At 38.2% G+C, this 22,157-nt stretch overlaps 1 protein-coding gene across 1 annotated transcript in view; it reads left to right on the top strand.

Moving 5' to 3' along the window:
• The window catches only part of ME1 (malic enzyme 1), a 161,831-nt gene that overhangs the window by 108,334 nt on the left and 31,340 nt on the right, over positions 1–22,157 (top strand). The window contains exon 7 of the mRNA XM_030448370.1: positions 15,357–15,466. Within this exon, the coding sequence (XP_030304230.1) occupies positions 15,357–15,466 (110 nt within the window). The remainder of the gene's footprint in view (positions 1–15,356; positions 15,467–22,157) is intronic.

The raw sequence follows: 22,157 nt of genomic DNA, 5'->3' as shown, positions 1-22,157 counted from the left end.
TGTGCATCTTCAGTGTTGATGGACTCCTCTAGAAATCCCAGCAGCTCATGTCTGAAAAAACAATTTACCAAGTCCATTAAAATGCATATGATTTTTTTTTATTAATATTCAGAAATCCAATTAATATATATAGTGAAGTTATATGCAAAAAGGCAAACTATATAAATAGAAATAGAATTTAAAATAAGACATAAAAAATATTCTTTTTTACTACTTGCAGCATTCTTAGTACACTTAAGCTGATACCAGCTATCTATTTTGAAGAACATGTATGTGCTTCACGGTCTATGTGCTATAGTCATATCCAAGGACCCTAGTCAAGATGAATAGTTTCCAAACAGCCTGAAAAAAAATAAAATCAGTGAAAAAACCTGTGTCTTATTGGTGTGCTGGCTCTGTAATCTAAAGTATAAGCATCAATTTCTAACTTCAGTCTGGACCAGAAACTGGGAGACCATTTGGTGCATATCCAGATTCCCTGAGGAAGCCTAAATAATGCTGTGAAAAGGATAGATAGCATTGGACTTAGCAGAGGATTATAACCAGTCAGGAGAAGTGTGCAGCCACTTCCTTTTCTCACCTAGTCCCCTATTATAAGCGCTATAATTTCATACATTACTCTTTTGAGATCACTGATATAATCCCTGGGATCATAAAATCAAAGAATCCTGAGTATTTGAAAAGAGGAGGAGGAGCCATCTAAAATTTCTACCCACCTGTTTAAAATGTTAAAGTAAAGTTAGAACTCTTCCGAGACCTCAATTTAATCTCCAATTAACCTTTTTTCCAGTCAACGTTAATAAATATCTGAATATAACTTTACCAGTGAGACAGTTTGGACTGAAAAGTTTGAACTTGCTTCAAAGGGAATTTTAAAGAAAGCTGATTGTGATAATAAAATGCAACTGTGGCACAGGCTGCAAGAATATGTCCAGTGTAGGTCACTGACAGCACTGCCAGTTTTTCAATGTAAAATCCAACGTTCATACTTTCTCTCTAAGGATTTTGGAAAGCTCCTGTTTCTGCAATGAAAGCACAAGTGGCTGTTATTTCTTTATGATGACTTCTGGAAAAAACATTACCCTTATAAATATACCATTTTATGGAGCTTGAGTATTCCACTTCTATGGGAAAATTTATAAACATTTCTGCAGTTTTTCCCGAGTATAAATCCAATTATGGCTGATTTTTATTTAGTACATGTAGTCTTGGCTTCATTTAAATATTAATAGTGGTTTCAACTTTTGTACTATTGAAGAGCCATGAAAAGTTTTTGTAAGTCTTTGAGGGTTTGTTCTTTGTGTGGAGTTTTGAATTTTGTGATGTATGTAAACCGAAATAGTAAAGTTAAAATGAATTTAGTTGGTAGCAATAAAATGTTCATTTTGCTTGAATTCTGGCTAATGTTTTCAAAACAGGTAATTACTTAACTACTTTGGAAAAGTATTCTCTCAATACTCGATATTCTCTTGATTCTCTCTTTTGTTTTCTTTCTTACTTTTAAACATATAATACAGAATTTCACTGTCACAAAGTTTTGTTTAAAAATTTGTGATATGCCTCCAACCTTGGTTATTGGTCCAAGACTGTTATTTTCCTGTGAACTCCTCCCTTTTTTGGTCCAGAATAACCAGTCTCATCCATCACATGTGAAATCAGGGAGCAAGCAAGCAGTTGAAATCCAGTTTTTTAATGTTGGTGTGGTTGGTCAGAATACCACCTGTGCTAAGGGAGATGCAAACTGCTTAATATTAGAATGGAAAGTGCTCAAGTTTTAGATTAATCATCTTGGAGAATTTCTCTTGAAGGCAACACTTTGGAGTCTGTGGTGCCCATCTAAACTTTTATTAATTTCAGGGGTTTTTTGTGAAATTCTGCTTTGAATGTCTGGTGCCACCTGCTGCAGATTAGATGCATATTTATTAACTTGAATTGCTGTTTCACTTGCAGAGATGTCTGGAAAAGCTTTTTATTAATGCAGAATTGTAATCTTCTGGTATGAAAAAAATTACAAAATTCCCTGATAAATTTATTTGTCTCTGATCCTCTTACAATAATGCATGGTATGGAACCTATAATACACTGATTTTCACTGCTCTATATAACTGGCTGAGGAAGGGCAGAAAGAAGGAACAACAGGGTCACCATTCCCAAGAACTGAAGAGTTTGAACACATTCCTACGTGCATTTTTATGCTTTATGCTTTGAGGTATCTTCTGTATGATGTGCACTGGTAGTGTTACCTATTTCGATTGTTGTTCAATTTCTGCTGAATAGCACTGAGTTGGAAAACTAAATTGCACTAGGAATGCTAATTGAACAGAATTCCAGCTTCTGCAAAGGCATTTACAGTGCACTCTGTCTCATTAGGATGGGTAAGACAATGCTGATGGCTTTCCCTGGGCTTAGTTCTTCTTCATGCTTACGTTTTATTAGAAAAGATTTCAAAACATTTACAGTCTGGGATAGTCTTCCTCATGGATTACAGTAATTTCTGGCCTTCTTGATACACACCTGGTTTCCCTCTAGGTGGTACAAATGCTGCTGCTGAACTCTTCTTCCTCTCCTGCTCTTTGTTCACACTTCCTCCTTAGGTAATGTCATCATTGGCTGTGCACTGCTTTTCTACACCAAAGTAGGTTTTGTTCTTTCATGGTTCTACACAACTTTGTTTCTACCTCTGTCTAATCTCTGCTACACATCAAATCTTTTTTTCCCCTCGCTTTTTTCTCAAGAATCCTCTGTTTTTTTTTCATCTTTAATGTGGTAGCCTTCCTCTCTTTATGTCTGCAATACAACTTTTTTTTCACTTCTTCAAATTGCTGCTGAAAACCTCCCTTTTGCAGGTCTTTTTGACCATCCATCGTATGGATGGTCAAAATGTGTAGACATAACTGAATGGTAGAAATCAAATATGAGTCTTACTGTATGTTATTTAATTACTCAATTAGCCATGTTCAGTGTACTGTAAATATATAAAGCCAGAAAACCTTTCTGTAAACTAGTCTGAACTTCTGCCTAAAATGTGGTGTTTGTTAAGAGTTAGTTGGTTTTGTTGTTTCATTCTTTAATTACAGACATTAGAAATGGTCAGAGTACTATAGGACTGGTAATACTATACCAAATATAAAGGTAAGATTGCCCCATCCATATTTAATATTCCCTTATCTGTACAGCCCTTACATAGATTACTCAGTTTGTCTGTGCTATTTGCTGAGCAGTGGTATATGCCCATTACCTACAGCTTTCTTTGAAAAGTATCTTTCTGCAATAGAGTTCTTCACTTTTGGTCCTTTATAGATTTACATTTGGCCACATTGAATAAATATATTTCCTAGGTTAGAACAGAGCACTCTGTTTCATAAATTATGACAGCCACAATCTTTGAGTCATGTAGAATCTTCGTCAGCAAAAATTCTTTCCTATGCTTTTGTTATTGTAAATATTTAATAACACTGCCTAAGCATTAATTCCTATAGGGCTCACTGGAGGGATAAAAGCTGCTACATCTTTCTTCTTCTTCTCTGTTCTCTTTTTATTTTATTGCCCCTGAAGCTGTCTTGCCATGATAACTCGATTGTATGTAAAGGAGAGCAGAGACTTAGTTGTACAGTTTAATTGTCTGAAGGATCTTAAAATGCAAACACAGTGGAATGGACAAATGATCAAATACTTAAGATACATTGCAGAAGAACCTAGAGCCCATTACAGATGTTGATCTTGAAAAAGAGTCAAAAGAGAAATTGGAAGTTGGATGCCCTTTTGGCCTGATCATACGATAAGAGTGCAGAAGAGTTGTACAACATTGATCTAATATTTTCTGCATTAATGCCATCCCTAAGGACTGTGAAACTGACTTCAGGCCATTGTAAATATCAGTATTATTTCTTCATAGGTAAAAGAATCTCTGACCAGGATAGTGTCAGAAACTTCATCATCATATTAACTGCATCATCATTTTAAAAATCACAGAAGTAAAAATCAAACAGATTTTCCCTAGGCAAGCTTTTTTCTAATGCAGTACTGGGCATAAACCCCATAAACTATCTTGATAACAACACAGCAGATGTTCCAGGCTTCTCTCTTTCTTCATTGAGTCAAAGTGAAACTGAGCAGTTGCCTGGAACAGGTCATCCTCCCTTCCTCTTTTAGGTCAGAAAGTTCAGTATGGTCAAGGGCATACAACTTACTGGGTTTTTTATGAATCCTTGAATCCCATGTTTCCTGGCTACAAAATGTCTTTGTCATTGCTGACCTGTTTACTGGGTGAGATGTTAAAACACAGCCATGGATTTTTTAAAAGTTTCCTGAGATTTGGTCCTTCAGCATCTCCTCTAAGCATAATGCTGGAAAATGAGGTTGCTCCTCTTTGCAAGGCTCTGAGAAGGTATTTTGTTTAACAGGCAACCTGTAGACTGACTTTGGAAGGGAAGTGTATCACAAGAGACCTGGCTGTCATTTTTCTGCCCAAAACAAATCTAGCATCTGAAGATACTGCTGATTTTCTCCTTGTGTATAGCTGCAAGGGCATTTTTTCCAGAATGTCTGAGACTGTGGTATACTCTCCAAGCATAAGATGTGATTCTCTCCTAAGGTGCTCAAGATGAGATGTGGCACTTCCTTCCAACCCTTGTCCTCCTTCTCCTCCAGAAATGTCACTTTGATCTCAAACCATGCATTTACCCATCTATGAAAATTATTGCATGTGCTTGAGCCTCCTTTCATGAGTCGTCAGTGTTGGGTTTGACTGAAGCCATTCCAAATTAATTTTGAGCTTTCTTTTTACTTCCCCAGCTTTGAAATGGCTGCCTACTAAAACCAGTTTCTAGCATAAATTACTATTGCTAGAATCTTTTGGCTACCAATGGCTGGGGTGCTTGCTGGGACACTCAGAGCTTCCAGTTCTTCCTGAGTGTTTGAGATATATTTCTGCTATATGCCTCCCTTCCTTCCAAGAACTGCTTAAGGTAAATAAGTATTGAATTAAGGAATATATCAAGATATCCAGTCAGGAGTGTAGAATAGTTTTCACATGGATAAATAGTGATTGTTAATGCTGAGAGCTATTTTGGAAAAAACAATCTGATGTGTCCAAGGCAGACTGAAATTTTTCATGGTTTTGACTAGAAACTTGAAAATAAAATCAGAAATTGTAAACCCTGCAAAAACATAAAGAATTCTCTTGCAACCTACTTTCTTCCAGTCTTGGGGAGATAAGAGGAGAAACTTAAAGAACCAGTTTCCTTGCCATCAAGTCCCATGAGGGTATCTGATCCCAAATGGCTTCTCAAATAATCCCTAGATCTAGTTCTAAAGACAGTAATGTAAATGGAAGTGGGTTTGGCACTGAAAAACTAACCAAATACTATTCTGTCTTATGCTTGTTTTCATTAAGTCTGATTATATTCATATAAACTATTTGTCACTCTGCAAAAGTTGTCTTGCTTGACTGGAGAGACATTAGGTCTTTATATTATGTCAAATAATTAATGTTCTACACATTCTATGGTTAGTTAGATTTTGTTATCTGTATTCACCTGGAGTGCTATACCCAGATCTTGCCTCTCTGATACAAGAGTGACATATTGGAAAGTGACTCGTGAAGGACCACTGAGGTGATGGACTGGAGCATCTGTCCTGTGAGGAGAAACTGAGAGCTGGGGCAGTTTAGCCATCTCCGAGGGTCTCATCAGTGTGTACAAATATTAGAAAGGAATGTGTAAAGAGGACAGAGCCAAGCAGTTCAGACAGGATTCCCAGCGATAGGGCAAGAGAAAATAGACAGAAAAATTCTACTTAAATGTAAGAGAAGTTTTTTCTTTAAACTTTGTACTGTGAGGATGACCTAGCATTGGCACAGGTTGCCCTGAGAGGTTGTGGAGTCTCCATCCCTCAAAGTATCCAAAAGCTGTCTGGATGTGGTCCTGGACAGCCTGCTTTAGTAGGAGGGTGGATGAGATGATCTCCAGAGGTGCCTGTCAGCCTCAATCATTCTGCGATATTCCATTGTAATATTCACAGTTCCTCAAGCCAGAATATTTCTAAATGTCTAAATAATTCTTTGCAAATAGTAACCTCCTTCTTTTCCTGAATTTCTACATTCTCCATTTGTTTGCTCTAGCCTACAATACACTTTTTTCAGGTGTTATTTGTTTTGCAAGTACATAAGATATTTTAATGCCTTAAAAATACAACGGAGAATTTGGGGAGGGAGAGGTGTGTTTCACAAGTGATCAAACAGTACAAAGATTTGGGGGTGTATTTAGTCTCTCAGAAATACATGAGGTGTTCCTGTTACCAGTCTCCCTTTGACATTTCTGAAAGGTCATTCTTTGCCTTTTAACAGTAAAGGTGGAGGCTGTCAGTAGTGGAAGTGAGATTTCCATCTGTTCATTATACCTAAAGTAGCAGGGGGAAAGAGCAGATGTGCTGCCCCAGGCATTGTGCTAATTTGGCTATCCAACTGCATCGCTCATTTTAGGGAGAATATCCATAAACTCATACAAATGTAATAAAAAATGTAAGTAAATGCAGGCATCTTGTTTAAACCTCCTAAAACCACTTAGCAATCTTCAGCATCTGGCAAAAGATGCACCATTTTTTTCCAAAAAGTCTTTGCATTTGCTTTAAATCACCCAGGCCTGATTCAGTAAGGCATCAGTGGATGATTTTTAGTTAAAGCAGAGGAAAAACCCTGTTGACCCAAGCTGGAATTCTAATGTGTTTAAGTGAATACCTTAATAAATCAGCTCTTATTGAAGCAAGATTTTAAAATGCTATTAGATGCAGTTAAAGAAATACAATTGAAAAATTATTATGAAACTTTCTGGTGTAGAGTTATCAGCCAAAGATCTCTTTTTGTTGATGTAATGCAAATCCCCTCCCCCCCTCTTTTGGAAAGTGAGCAAAATCAGTCTCTGGGCAGTGAATATATATGAACGTTCACTCTCAAGAAAATAAGATGTATCTTGATTAAGCAAAAATCTACCTTAAAGTGCACACAGTCAGTGCAAATCTAGTTTGTGTAGCCAAATGGGAACCTTTACCTTTTCCAAGTGCAGCTCTCATTTTAATATAGAAATCTGAGATCTTGCCCAGAGAAACATTTCATGTCCAGGTTTAAGAATCCAGGCTTCTTGGCACAGATGGTCCTACTAATCACAATAATTATGAGTAGTGAGATGTATAACAGTATTTTTCACCCTAGAAGATCTGTAGCGGACTGCCCTCTGATGGGCCAATGCTGTTGTTGACCACTGTTCAAGTGCTTCTGAACTTACTTCTTTCTGATTAATTTTGTTAAAATTTAGAACGTGAAAATCTTGTGTGTAAGATGTGCAGGTGTATTTCGACACAAGGGAAACCTCAGAACTGTGGCTTTCTGATGCTTTTCTTAGCAAAGAAAAATTCCTGACAGTCTAAATCAAAGTAATGATCACTGACTTTCTTTAAAATGTTTAGATTGCAGTCATGAAGTGACAAGGAAACACCCATATGAAACCAGATTCAAATTATTTAAGTTGTGCAGGGTGACATCATATAGTGTAATGTATTTTATATGTGGTTTGGGTTGTTGTTTTTTTTTTAAATCTGCCAGTTCTCTTTTGGTTTAGGGTAAAGCCATTTAATTAAAATTTAAAAAGTAAGCTTGAAGGCCTTAATGAGGACCATTCTGTATTTTGGGAGGGCAGGATGTGACACAAACCTTTAGCCACAGCTCAAGATTCATGAGGAATAAAGCTGCTCACTGTTTCCAGCTGAGGTGGATTTCTTTCTTGATTGTCTGTTTTTGGGGTTTAGCCTTCTCAGACACTTGACCAATCAATCCATCTGTTTAGTACCCTCCCCTCCCTCAGCCAAAAGTGTCCCAGTGCCAAACCTCTAAAGAAGAACTGAAGAGGCTGGAAAAAAAAAAAAAAAAAAAAGGTCTTCTGTCTCAAATCTGCATTCATCTCTTTTAAGTGAATATAAAACTGAAGGTAATTTGATATTGTTCTTCTGTTTAAGTCACAGTAAAAGCAGCTAAGTGGTAACATTGGAAAAAGCAGTAGAATAGCTGGGAGAGGTAGTATTACATTTACAGGCTCCTGGAGTTTTACTTTTGACTTAGGTGGGGTCAGCATCAGGTAACAAGTGAACCAACACAAATTCCTGAGAAAAAATCATAGTACTTCTAAATGCTGTTTGTTTCAAACCCATGTGGAATTTTTTGTTTTGGTGGTTTTGTTTGTTTGTTTATAATGTAGTTTTCTTCCTGTTCAGACTTAAACTGAACGTTAGCCAAGCCTACATAACTCAGCCTTTGTGGAAGTTTTCGTGCTGGCTTTTATGGCAGTGAATCTATTCTGCTGGGGCTCATGGTTGATCTTTGTGGATGTCAAGAACTGAGTCTTCTTGTTGTAGGAACTGTTTATGTCAGCATACCACGAAAGCTTTCAATTTAATTACCTTTTTGCTCAAGAGAAGCCCTTTATGTAAACAGTGCCTGACTGTGGATGGAAAATCTGGTTTTGCTTCTTTGCTTATGAGCAACAGCTACTAGGACCACCAACCACAACACCTTCCTAATTCAGCACTGCTCTTTTCCTAATCCATCCTGTTCCCAAGGCTTGCAAAGTCCACATATATTGGCTGGGCATAAAGGAGTGTAGGCATTACAAGCCATCTCTAACCTATTCTCCTCACCACTCCTGGGTTAGAAAGCCCAGGGAGATGAATCCCAAAGCTGTTCTGGGGAGGGAAAGGGCAATAAGAGGAGTGTTAGAAGTTGTGGTGCAAAGCAGGGCTGCACTGCAGACACTGTGGCACTGTGGCTGTGCCAGGGAACAGAATCATGGAAAGTTTTTCCAGAATTATATATCCTTAAGAAGAACATGAATGAAGCAAGGGTCTGCTACTGGGACTAGGGTGGGTGCTACGTGCTGCTGTCTCCCCTATCCCAATGCCTGGTTTGTATTTGTTCTGAGCTCACTGGGGCACAGATTAGTTTGGAAACAGAAAATAGCCATGAAAAGTACTCCGAAGAAAGTAAATGCTTTCCGTAGATAAAATAAAAGCAATGGCTGCCTCCAGGGGGACAAAAAAAAAAAAAGGGTAATTCATGTGGAAAGCAGAGATGCTGACAGTTTCTATTACGTTCTTTAGAAAATCTCTTCCTGAGAAGAATGTCCTGTCTCCGACTTGCTGGTCCAATTCAGGACAGAGAGAGAAAGTTATCTGTAATTTAATGATACCTCTTCTTGGAGGGTATTTATTTGCATTATAGCATTGGCTAGAGCTGAGTACACCTCGGACAGATTTCTGTCCTGTGCAGCTGTAGCATATCAGGCTGTTTGACAGGCATCATCAGCAGTGACATCTGCGGTAGAGAGGCTACAATGCTTGCTGGAGGGTTTTTTGTCTTGGCCACCTTTTTCCACAGACCCCATATATAGTATTTATTGTGGAAAACTCTATCCCTTCTCAGTCAAATTTGGTTGAATTTAGCCAGCAGGTTAAAATTGTAGTGGAAGAGGTGCTAGGATGGATGGATGGATAGATGGATGACCTCATTGCAGCAAATTAGTTGCTTTATGAAATGAAGTTAAAGATGGCTTGGGAACAGCAGGAAGAGAAGGCATCCAGGCCATAAGAGCTGTCAGGAGAGAAGTTGGGAAGGCATCCATTCCTGAAAGCCCTGGCACAAGGAAGAGTTTATAGCAGTGCTTTAAATCTGTTCTGAGCAATGGGATGTATGGAAATGAACAAGCTTACAGTGTTTGGAGTGAGGAGGGAGATGATTTCCACATCGTCTGAGTGCACTATAAATGGTCCTGGCTGGAGGAGTGGCTGCATGATGCATGAGGCAAGAGAGAAAATGCCAATGCTGCTGTCCTTTTGGGTTTGTTCCTTCTTAGGAATGGTTGGCAGCAACCATTTCTGGTGGTTTCTCTTTTTCAGTTCTAGGCCCATATGAACAAAGAAAACAGTCAAATAGGATTTTGGAAGTTCTGAAAACCTAAAAAGCAGCCACTTGTTCTGCTAGGAAGTTTTCCAAAACAATGGCTGGCAGTAAGAACAAATGATCCAAATATATTTCCTGAAAAATTTCTTAGCTGTAGAAATAAGTGTGGATTTTACTGATCATATGGTTTGAATTCAAAATGATGCCCAAATTTTTATAGCTCCCACTGGATTCTTGAGGGTTTTCCCTTCTTGAGGTTCTTAGGAGCCTTAAGTTGCCAAAATGCTAGTGCTGTTTATTTGGGTTGGTTAAAAAGCTGTGGACATTTTTCCTCAGCCTGTTGCATAAAGATAGGATCTTCTGAATGATTTGAAAGATTAACATTGTTGTCATGGACAGCTGGATGTGGTTTTATTTATAAATGGGAAAAACTAAGCTAAGACTGTCACACCAAATATGTTGTAAATTGAGAGAAGTATTAGAAACAGTCTCTTCTGGCAGCTACAGATTATTCAGTGAGACAGTTCTTTTAAACCCTTAGTACAATGTTTGCCTCCTATACTTGATGAAAAATCTGATGCTGCATGCTTGCCACCACTCTTGTCTATGTTTTCTGTCCATAATAGAACAGGAATTATGGCTTTGAACTTCAGTCCAGTTGGACCTTAGTTCAGACTGCTTGTATGACTTGAAGCAAAAGACTAAGATCAAAGTCCACAAGAAGACATGGGTGAAAAAGCAGGGTTTAGAAGGGGGGACAGTGATCTGGATTGTCACTTTTTAGGCACAATTTATGTATGTTTAAAAATCTGCCTCAGTCACACTACCCAAACAGCCAGAAGAGAGGAATTCACAGTTACAGAACACTTACTTGCAGGAGTCCAGGAATCCTAGCCAGGCTACTCAAGCCAAGCTATGGCTATCAGAGCAGTGTTTTCCAGAGCAAGAACACAGTTAAGAATTCACCAGGGCATTTGGTATGGTTCCACAGTGGAGAAATGTCCCCAATTTTAATTTAGTTTCTTAATTTTGGTAGTCTAGGGCTAGGTCCATCGTTTCTCCAAGCCTTCTGGTTAAGACAGTTGATGCCCGCTGGGTAAATTCTCTCCTCTGCTTATTTGTACCACCTTTCAGTATGAACATGGATGTTAGTTACCTGCTTCTCCATTTCCCTGGTTATCCCCTCTGTATCCCTGGGTCAAGAGCAGTGATAGCTGGGGAAATACTGTTCTTGTTTTGGGCAAGCAGTACTTCAGGGTACGTTGTACCTGACTCCTGTTTGCAGCATGGTAACTGATACAGTGTCTGCTTGCTTCTGTGACTCTCTTGTTCATGACGTGTTCAAATTAAAAGGATTTTAGGTTACATTTGAAATGTGTGTATTTTAAAATTTCAAATAGGAAGGTAAAATTGTCTTAGGTATGTGATGTGATGTGATGATCGAGTTAAGCTACTTAGATAAGCAGTATGAAGGTTAACCCCTTATTTTACACTCTAACAGTGTGTAGTCCACTAGTTTTAACATATGTTGAAATATCTCAGTGCCTTGCTTCTGGACCTACCTGATCAGTCACACCATGTCATCTAAGGATACTCAATGAAGTCAATCTGTGAAGTTTCTGTATAAAATATTGATGATAGATGTTAAGACTGTCACATTTTAGGATAGCTGTACATTTTGTTTTCTCTTTCCATAATGTTTGAAAGATAACTTTAGTAGCCCCAGAGCTGCTGGAATCTGAGTGGTTTGGAAGGCCCAACAGGATGTGATGACTGCACGTGGGCAAGAAATAAAATGCTCGGTTCCTTTCTCATCCAGAAATCACTTGTCTGCAATATCCACCTATGAAGAGGTGGAGTTCCAAACTGAAAATTTGTGACGCCAATAGGGTATGAGGTGCAAGCAGAGATGCCAGGCTCTGCTTTTATGAGGGCTGAGTCAAACAGTTCCCCCTTATAGTGGAGAAACTGCAACCTAAAATCATCCCCCAGAGAGCAATAGGGGTGGAAGATACAAGAAGGGATACAAGAAGGAAAGTGTAATTAAAACATTTACATGAGTTTAGTTTTTTGGCTCAAATTTCTGCAGTAAGTGATTGGGATAGCAAAGTGCAGATATGATAAAAGAGTTGATGGCTGTTTTGATATGGTCACTGCTTCCAGAACCGTGTGGCACCTTTGTAGCCAATTCATTATTGCAAGGGGATTTTCTGGAATGCCAGGGATTAGTTATTTCTATAGTCCCACATCTCTACATCTCATCTGTTAGTTTCTGAGAATGGGAATGCTCCAAGCAGAGAAACACTGAGTCCTTTTCTTGTCTATCATGAGAACCCAATGAGTGGGTTTGAGTGAACTTTTTTGAGCTCATAGACCTCTTAACTTCATGAATCTTTTGAGGAACTGCTGGTGATGGGCAGCACTGAAGTCTTAGGTTTTTATCCTGGGTGTCATGTATAACACTTGGAACAAATAAGGATGCTGCTTATAAATTTTTCTGCTATCCTACCAAGAGAGGCCCAGAATCAGACTGCTTGCTTTTTTTTCCATTTTAATTAAACAGCTATGATATCTTGCTCAGTGAATTACTAAGGACAGTGTGCCCGGTGTAGGATGAGTGTTTTCTATAGGGACACTTAATGTAATTCACAGGGAGTTTTCATCCCTGCCTGAAAAAGCAATGGATAAGAAAATGGAGAGAAATCAAATGCAGATGACAAAATGGAATGCTATATGTGGTAAAATAAAGAAACATACATTGGCTTAACAACATCCAAGAAACACTTCTAACCAAGCTCCAGGATTCCAGGATGTTAATCTCATTAGTTTAATGTTATTATCCAGCTGTCAGCTCCTGGACCCTTATGGAATCACTGAAATTCATGTCAGATACTGAATCAGGTTAAAAACTTAAATCACTTATTGAAAAGTAGTTTCAGTTTCTTATTTTAATCCATTTGTGGTTTACTGTACTGAATTACTGACTCACCAAATTCTCTCTTAATTGCCTGTTGCTTGGTGTTGTGCTGCTGAAATAGTCCAGGTTTTTCCATCAAAGCTGGAGATATATTTATTTTCAGCAGGGATATTACCATTCCTGTTTGTTGAATCCCAGTTTTGGCTAATTTTAATATGGCTGTAAGTATGTGATTTCCATGGAAATTGATTTAGTCACAAGAATTTTTTGTCCTTTTTTAGGACAATTTTTAATTTTTTTTTTTCTTTTATAATGATGGCTTTGCTTAATGTGGTTGCCAAAAAGAAAAACTTGATTAACACTAGACTAGATTATTTATACTGAACTACTCAGTATATGTATATATTGCTTTTTTGGACCAAGCAAGAGCTGCTTTACTGTCTCTCTTGGTTTTGTGCTGTGAGCACATACGGAAAAATCTCCTTTTGCTCAAACAGGAGATCTCAAACAAGATCTCCTTTGAGATCTTGCCCTGTTATACCCTCATGGTAATTGCATAGCAACACCTTAATGAAATATGTTTTTGTTTTTGTTTTTTTAATTTTAATGAAATGGTTTCTTAGTCTGTGCAAATTGTCATTAGGTTTTTTTAAGTTTAGAGTATTTCTTAAAAAAAAATAAATTCTTGTAATATCATTCCAGGGTGGGATGTTTACGTTGTATTTCTAGATCCAAATTTGTACAATTTTAGCACTAACACTGTTGAAAACTTTTCATAGTTCAGGGTTTTTTTTTACCCTTAGGAGATTAGCATCATTCAAGTTATGTTTGGAATAGATTATTTCATTTGTGTGCCATTGTGCTGTGAGCTTGACTCAGTCTTTACTTAGTTTCTGTCTAGAAATGTCTTCACTTTTTTGGGAGGTTTAGCGGGTTTTTTTTTCTCTTTTTTGTTCTAAGAAAGGGAAAATGCCATATGGGAATGTTAAGCAAGGAATCCAGAGACATTACTATTATGAAATGGATTTAAGGATTGGAGGATACGTAGTGGAAATTTTAATTTAACTTAACTTTCATTTTAGGGCTTACCTTATTGGCACCTAATGGCAATTTTTTACTTGATAGATATTGACATACGAGTCTAATGGTAGGACTAGGGAATTTCCTTATTTTTTTTAAAAAGTACTCCTGTATGTAGAGAGACATTGTCAACCAGGTGCCTTGAGTTGCCAGAGTGGGTGTGAGTCCACCTGTGCCTGATTAGGACAGGCCCCTATTGGGCATGAGCAAGACCAGGGGGCCAATAAAGGTGGGACACACACCCACAGAAGGCACCTCAGCTCACTCTGGTGCGAGGCATGGAGAGGCCAGCAGCTCATTGAGCCTCTGGAGCAAGAAAGGCTCTTCCTGCTACACTTCTACCCTGGAAGCGCTGTGTGGTGGCTGGAGTCCTGGAAGAGACCAGCAGCTCGTTGAGCTTCAGGAGCAAGAATGGCTTCTCCCGCTACACCTGTATTCCTCTATTTGAAAAATTTTAGATGTATTTGAGATGCCTTTTGCCTGTTAACAGGCAAAAGTCAGCATAGGCACCTGCCTATATTAGAAAAATGCTGTTGTTTGCTCTCTGTTCATAGTGCAGCCTTGGTATGCAGTGGGTCCAAGGCAGCAAGGCAACACAATAAATTGTTTCCAAGAAATGTACATACTCAATTAAAAAAACCAGTATATAGAGATGGCAAAGTACCATAGGAAATGTCAACTTGAATTTTTTCATTAGCTACAAGGATGAGAAAACATTGAAATGGACAACACTTAGCACACAATTTAAGAAGCATTTAGTGTTCGTATCAGAAAATCAGTTTTGACAGTCCAGTGAAACAGCAGATGCAAGAAATGTAGGCAATTTTATTTCTGCATGTACCCAGAATTTTAGTGTATGCCAGCCAAGTGTCACTCAGTTCTAATTTGCAGCTGTCACTTTCCTTCCTTAAAATGTTCTCACATGTTTAGCATTTCTCTAGATTAACCACGTTGCTGGTCAACACATTTTATAATAACAGAATTCAAGGGATGTCATGCTGCTAGCATGTAGAATGTCAATAAAATGAAATCCCATGTTCTGAATATGTTACCTTTTTACTACCTTCCTAACAGGACCAGTTCTTTTTGCACACTTTCTGACTGCTCAGTGAAGACTTCTGTTGAGATGTCTTCAGAGAAATTAAGGCCTTTACCCTGATCAGTTATTCTTAATTTAGGAAGTAAAGAGTGTATTAGTAGTCTAATTATGCCTCCTTGATTATTTCCATGAATGTAAAGGTACAGAATACTACAGAAACGTATCAGTAGGTGTGTAAATCATATTATACTCATATTCAGGATCTGACTGCAAATTTTACTAGCTTTTTATATACAATTATCTTTTATTTTTAATGTAATGCAATTTTTTCTTTTCTTTTCTTTCTTTTTTTCTTTTTTTTGTTTGTGTCTTTCTAGGTATGGCATAAACTGCCTGATTCAATTTGAGGATTTTGCTAATGCTAATGCATTCCGCCTCCTGCATAAGTACCGTAACAAGTATTGCACTTTCAATGATGACATTCAAGGTAACAGACTCTTTTCTTCACTCTTGTGATGCTTGCAAGCTAGAAAAATGGGTCTTCGTTGATGTACCAGAGGGAAAAAATGTATCAGCTTTCCTATGATGCTTGCTCTTCAGAACAGGGCATGTTTTCTCTTGAGTTTGCTCAGCATGGGTTTCTGTGAGCTGTCTTTGCTCTTAACCTTTCCCCTCTCATTTATGCCTCTTGCTTTATTTAGATGTTCTCTCTTCAGGGCATTTATTAATAGTTGATCTCTTAATTTCAGATCTTTGGGCAAATGTCAAAGCTCAGCTCTGAACTCTGCTTCTCTGGTTTTTTGTCACTGCAGTGACAACTGCTCTACTGTTACTCCATGCAACAGAGCTTGCTTGATAAATGTCAAACTGTTTCAGTTCTTAATTTGACAACTCGGTTAAATATCCTTCTGATTTTCTTTGCAGTCTCAGGCCTTTCAGTTTTAGAGGAAAATTAAACCTCAGACTCTGCTTTCCCATCTGAGTCATTTGTAGCAGCTGGGAAAAGGAAAAGATCTAGGGTGGGAAACATCAGCAAGGGGAATTCCCCGAGTGGTCACTCTCTACAGACTTCTTGTCCCTTCCCTCCCAAGAAGAATGACAAGCAGGGCTGAAGTGGCTGCTGCTGCTTGAGTTGACTTATTTCCTGTCATGAAAAGAGCACTGGAAAATAACTTTCTTTAGGGCAGTAACTGCATTGGCTCCTGTCCTTGCAAAGAGCCTAAAGTCAGAAGGAATGCTGGAGAAGGAGACCCGAGGAGGGCCCTGGCCACTCAGCTGCCTCTTACCTCCTTGTGCTTCCTTGGGTAAATGGGGGTTCTCAGCAGTGACAGGATCAAAAATGAGAGTTCATTTGTCTTTATTTTAAATAGTTTGCGGTGACACTTTAAGCCAAGTCTTAGAGCTTGAGTTTTCCTGAAGTCATTCTTCAGTCATTCTTGGGACATGGGTCTTATTTTGGGGACTAAATGCATTCTGGTGGATTCAAACAGCCCTTGTGTTCCTGACTCTAGGGACTTGGCTAGCCCTAGCCACGTGGACTGTTTATGGAACAAGCCTGGCTGAGTTCTACTCAAGCATCTGAGATCAATTATAGAGGACAAACTCCCAGATGGGAAATAAACCTATTATGAAGTATCATTTCCATTTGGAAGAAGCATGGTGTTTCTTACCCTGTAGGGTCTGTGTGTAGCCATGGCTACAACAGTCCAATACAGCAGATATAACAGTGTCTGGAAGTTTCTGTAGTTGTTTAGAGACCCAGGTCCCACAGGGACCTTGAAGGACAAAGGTCCTCACCCCATATCAGAAAGAGACTCAACTAGAATGTAGTTCCAATGAACTGGAAGGGAAGCTTTTCAGCAAAATTGTACCAAAAAAGGGTGAACTGAGCTGAGAGTCTTCAATGATTTCAGATGCATTTTTTTGAAACCACTGCATTCTTTCTGATGCACATGAAGGAGGTGTCTTCGTGTTCAGAGCTTTTGGAAAGTGTCTGTTTGGCTTTTGTAGCCACGTGTAGTCTTTTAATTTTTCCAGTTTCTGCAACCTGATTTGTGTTTGTGGGTCTTCTGATATTCTCATAGACAATATCTGTGACTTTTGGGTGATCTCCATCCTTAATGCTTCTACAGCTTCCAAGAGGTGAAAGCAGATGCATTTGGCCTGCTCTTATCTCTGACATTTGTCATCAGAGCCCTATAAATATCTTCAGTATTTTTTTTTTAATAGGATGTAATCTTTCCCTTTCCTGTGGCAGTGGAATATCAGCCTAAATGTAGATCCAGTGTTATTTTCTCCCTCTTGCCATTCCAGCTCTAAAAACCCTTTCACCTGACAACTTTAATGAGGATAGATGGTGCTAACTTCTTCAGCAATCCTTAGAGATTTTCATTTTCTAAACAAAGTGATTTTTTCCAGGCTGCCTGAAAAAGTGTCCTGCTCTGTACACAAGTTGTATTTGCTGCCCCTAGAGAAGTAAAGCTGGCCAGTAAAAGCAAATGTCACACAATGTGACATCTGATCCATCATCATCTTCTGAAGATAGTGCTTACATGATAGTCTTTCTACTCCAAATATTTGTCAAGTTAAAGCTGCTTGAAGGATAGAAAGAAAATTTCTCATATGTTTTGTGGAAGGGCTTGAGGCTTTTTTCAATGCCATAAAATGGCCAGACAAAGGATTCCTATATATCTTAGCAATGCAATGAGGACCTTTAAGTACCTCAGATCTGAAAAACCTAATATATGATCCTGACTCCTGCCAAACATTCTGAAAGATAAAGAAACTGTGGCAAGCTGAATATCCATTTGCAAATAGCAACTTGGATAAATGCAGTTCCCTTCTGCTAGCTTGCAGCTCTTAGCAGGGTTTCAGCATGCTCCAAACTGAGGCCATTGCAGAACATTTGGAAAAAAACTGTCTGCCAAAGCACTGATCTTATAAAACCCCTATAGACTGGCCAGTAAGGGTCACCTATAGATAGATTTAAGAATTTTTGGAAGCAGTTTTTTCTGTAGCATAGACACATCCTTTATTTTGGAAAAAGGTTTGTAATGTTTTCTACATCCGTTTTTTGTACTTAAGGAGTTGGTAACAAGGGCAAACAGGATTCTGACCAACTGCTATGGATCTGTATAATAAAATAATATAATAATAATAAAATTGCTCTTATTTTATAATTCTAGAAAGTACCTCAGCTTTTGGATGGATAGTAAGTGTTTTCCATCTGTGATTATGATAATTTCTTCATATCTATATTTGCAAAATATTTTTAATAAACACAATAGAAATAATGTTGCTTTAGGAAGAAAACATTCATTTTTTTTCTTGGATGCTTGTTTGGTTTTATTTTGACCACAAGTCAGCTTGCTGCTTTATTTTATTAATTTTTTCCCACCTCTCTGAAACAGAATATGATTTTTAGATGTGAAAATCAGTGACAGTCTTGGGCTCAGAAAAAAAGCTTTTATTTGGTTCTCTCTAAATATTGAAGAACATTTTCCAAAATTGGGATTTTTTTAAAATATAATTTCCTTTATGGTAGTAATATTAATTAATACTGGGATGCCAAGCTTCACAGCATTCACCTGAAATAGATTAGGTTGCTAGCTTTGCTCAACTCCAAAATATTTAGGAAGGAGAAGTCATAAGGACACAGTGGAATTTTCTTTTAGATTTAAGATGTGGGGTTTTATTTTCTCCTCTAACCCCTGCCTGGGAATGCCCCAATGCCAGAAGAATTATTGAGGCTTGTGTTGCCAAGCAAAGCTTTTTTTTTCCCAGGGTGGAAGACACCATCTGTTTGATCACCCCTGGTTGGGGTTCACACTTTAGGAAGTTAAAAATCCCCTTGGAGAAATCAATCTATTAACTAACCTGTTCCCTTCCCTGCTTCAGGGCTGCTGAACAGAATTTTTATGCTTATTTAAAGAAGGAGTTCCAGGTACAAGTCCATGACTGCAGTGTCTGAAATCCTGCTGATGGGTGGGATTGACTCTCTCCATCCCTCCCTGGCCCTCACCTAACCCAGCTGGGGCAGAGCAGGCTGCTGTAGCACTCCCTTCTCTCTTGAAAGACTTTCTGCTCCTCCAGCATGGTCAGTGAGTGGCTAAAACAAGTTTCCATGGCTTAGAAGTTGTGCATTTGTTTTACATGAGTCTCTCCAAGCTTATCACATGGTAGCTGCTCTCAGTAATTGCCAATATTGGGTCAAGTTGAAATACTGGCATATATTCCTCTAGCCTTGCTGCCTCTGTGCAGGCCAATTCTTTCATTTATTTGGATTTTTATCCCTACCTCTGTGCTTTAATTGTCTCAACTTACAATGAGAAACATCTTCAATATAAGCCAATCTACATAAAATAAATGTTTTTCTCTCCAGTGTAGTGCTGTTTCTATTCTAGTGTTACAAATCTCTTTCACAGTGCCCAGAGCTGCAATGCTTTCCCCCATCATGGGCATGGAGCCTTGTTTTATGCCAACAAAAATATTTACATGGAGAGATTGCACTGGATTGGAATTAATTTTGGTATCCATCATGACCTTAGATGTCATTAGTTTTTAACAGCTGTGCTGTTTAATTGCATCAAAATCTTATGAAAAGAAACAGACCTTAAATAAAAACACAGAACACATATAATTTAAGGTTACTATTCCATCTTACGTATGTGGTTTGATTTAAAATATATGCTAGATGTTCAGCAGGCTGTCATTTGAATACTTAGGGAAATTATACCTGTAAGATATGTTATGACCAACTTAGCATTAAATCAGTTCTCAGAAATCAGAATCAAGTGTCCCCATTTTTAGGTTTAGTTATCTTTAACATTAATGTCAGAAGTGATAGATTTGCTACCTGCCAATTCCAGGTTTTGAAATTATATCATAAAAAAGCTTAGGGATTTGATGTTTTGGTTATGATGAGCACAGGGCTTCAAATTCCTTCTCTGACCAAAATTTGGAAAATGAAAAGCTGAATGACATGTAATAAGCTGGTATGTTGATATCTTATATCTCAAATTCAGATACTATATGCAGACTATAGAAAACCTTTTTCACAGTATGAATTGATATTTGCTTCCAGGTAGAACAGACATTAGGATTTTTTAAATGCTCTTTAAAAAAAATCCTCTTAATACATATTAGGACAAGAAGAAATGTCCTCAAGTTGTGCCAAGGGAGGTTTAGATTGGATATCTGGGAAAAAATCCTTCATTAGAAAGGCTGCCAGGGAGTGGAACAAGCTGCCCAGGGAAGTGTTTGAGTCACCCTGTGATGTGGTGCTTAGGGACATGGTGTAGTGGTGGGCTTGGCAGTTTTGGATTGATGGTTGGACTTGATCTTAAACATCTTTTCCAACCTAAATGACTCTCTGATTCTATGTTTATACATACTGTAGGGTAACGTGGAGTATATTTTTCTTTCACCATATTCAGGATATCACCTCTCCTTTCCTTGGTGGTAAGTTTACATCAAAATCAGTATATTTTCTAGTAAATCCCACACTGTAGTTTTTTCATATTCTTCCATATGTATATACAGGTACATCTAAATAGAAGTACTCATCTTGTTTCATTTTGTGCTCATTATGCAGTAAAAAAAGTAGTCCATTTTGACCATGTTCCTGAGCAACCAGTCCCAGGTGGCCCTGTTTGAGCTGAGAGGACTGCACAAGGTGACCTCCCAGCTTCATCCACCCTGTGTCCCAGCTTCTGGGACTCTGAATCCCTTTTCGAATAGACCAAATGGTTGCTCTTTTAAAAAGGTTACATTTCTCCTTTGTTTGAGCTTTTCCCCTCAAAAGACCATCACAGAGAGACCCATCACTGTGTGCAGTGTTATTTGGAAGACTGATTTCTATTATGCTGTGTATTGAGAAATATGAATTTTGCTTTTACCACTTCCTAATCTCGTAGTCCAGAATGAGTATCTCAGATTTTAGGATGTGCTGCTGAAATTCCTCCTTTCTTCCTTGCTAGCTTTTTAAGATGAGTAGGGAAGATGACATAAAGGAACTAATAATAATTGATGACACATTTTAGTTTTTGAAAAATTCGATTATGGACAAGTGCTTCAGTGGTGTAAGGCATTCCCCAGGTCTTGGGGATTTTTCCCTGCTTTTTTTCTTTCATTCTTGCGTTTTCTGAATGTGCTCCAAAGCATTTATAATGTGCCAGCCTCAAAAGGCTGTGGTCCCTGGGATTTCCTTTAACATCTTCATTCTCAGTCATACAGTTTACAGTAACAAGTAGGGCTACAGAATCTTGGAAAGAAAAAGAAAACTTGATTAAAAATTGTGTACTTTGAAACTTCACATCTACTGTATTTTTATGATTCACCTTCCTAGAAAACTACAGCCAGGTGTTTGCTGTCACAGCAGCTGACACTGCTCTAGAAAAATACCCTTTGTTAAACTTGCAATGGTTATTCTTCTAGAAATCTGGGTTAACTGGAATAGAAATAGTTTTCAAAATCATACCCTTGAGCAATGTCTGTCTCCTGCACACAAAAGTTTTAACCTGTGCTCTGTGAAAGAGGGAGGCAAAGTCATTCCTCTTCTTCCTGTAGTGATGATAGTTGGAAAAGCAGCAAAATTCTTACTCTGCTTCATAATGTCTGCAAGAAGCAGTTGGGCTTCAGCAAATGGATATGAATTGCATTTTGATTCTTTTTGAAAAGTCAGCTCAGTGTACAGGGTGAAATTTAAGGTCATGCTGTCAGTCAGAGCAGTTCCTGTTAAACAGATCTGCTATTCAGGCTGACTGTGCCCCCCGTTCAATAGGAAGGAATCAGGGAAGCTGCTGATGAGGAGTGATGACAGTCACTGCCAGCAGCAGTGATAGTGAGTTCAGTAATATAATAAACCAGGTTATTATGCTTTTAGAGAGTCAAATGGCTGGATAAAACTTATGTGGAGTGTTTCCAAAATACAATTTTTCAAGCAGTTTAGAGCAGTTCTTCTGTACAAGCCGTGGTTCATGAGAAATGCAATATTTAAGCCTTTATATATTTCCATTATTAACCTTGGATCTGAATTGCCCTCATAACAAACACAGAGGTACTGATAGACTCACATCCCTCGTCAATAATCAGTGCAAAATGTTCTTGACATTCAGTGTGGTATTTATTCATGTTTCATATCTCTTTTTCCTTAAAACAGAAGATAGTATTGTAATAGA

This window comes from Calypte anna, chromosome 3, assembly GCF_003957555.1.
Source record: "Calypte anna isolate BGI_N300 chromosome 3, bCalAnn1_v1.p, whole genome shotgun sequence".
Lineage (NCBI taxonomy): Eukaryota > Metazoa > Chordata > Aves > Apodiformes > Trochilidae > Calypte > Calypte anna.
The sequence above is the reverse complement of the archived record's forward strand: the minus strand, read 5'-3'. Positions and strand labels throughout refer to the sequence as shown.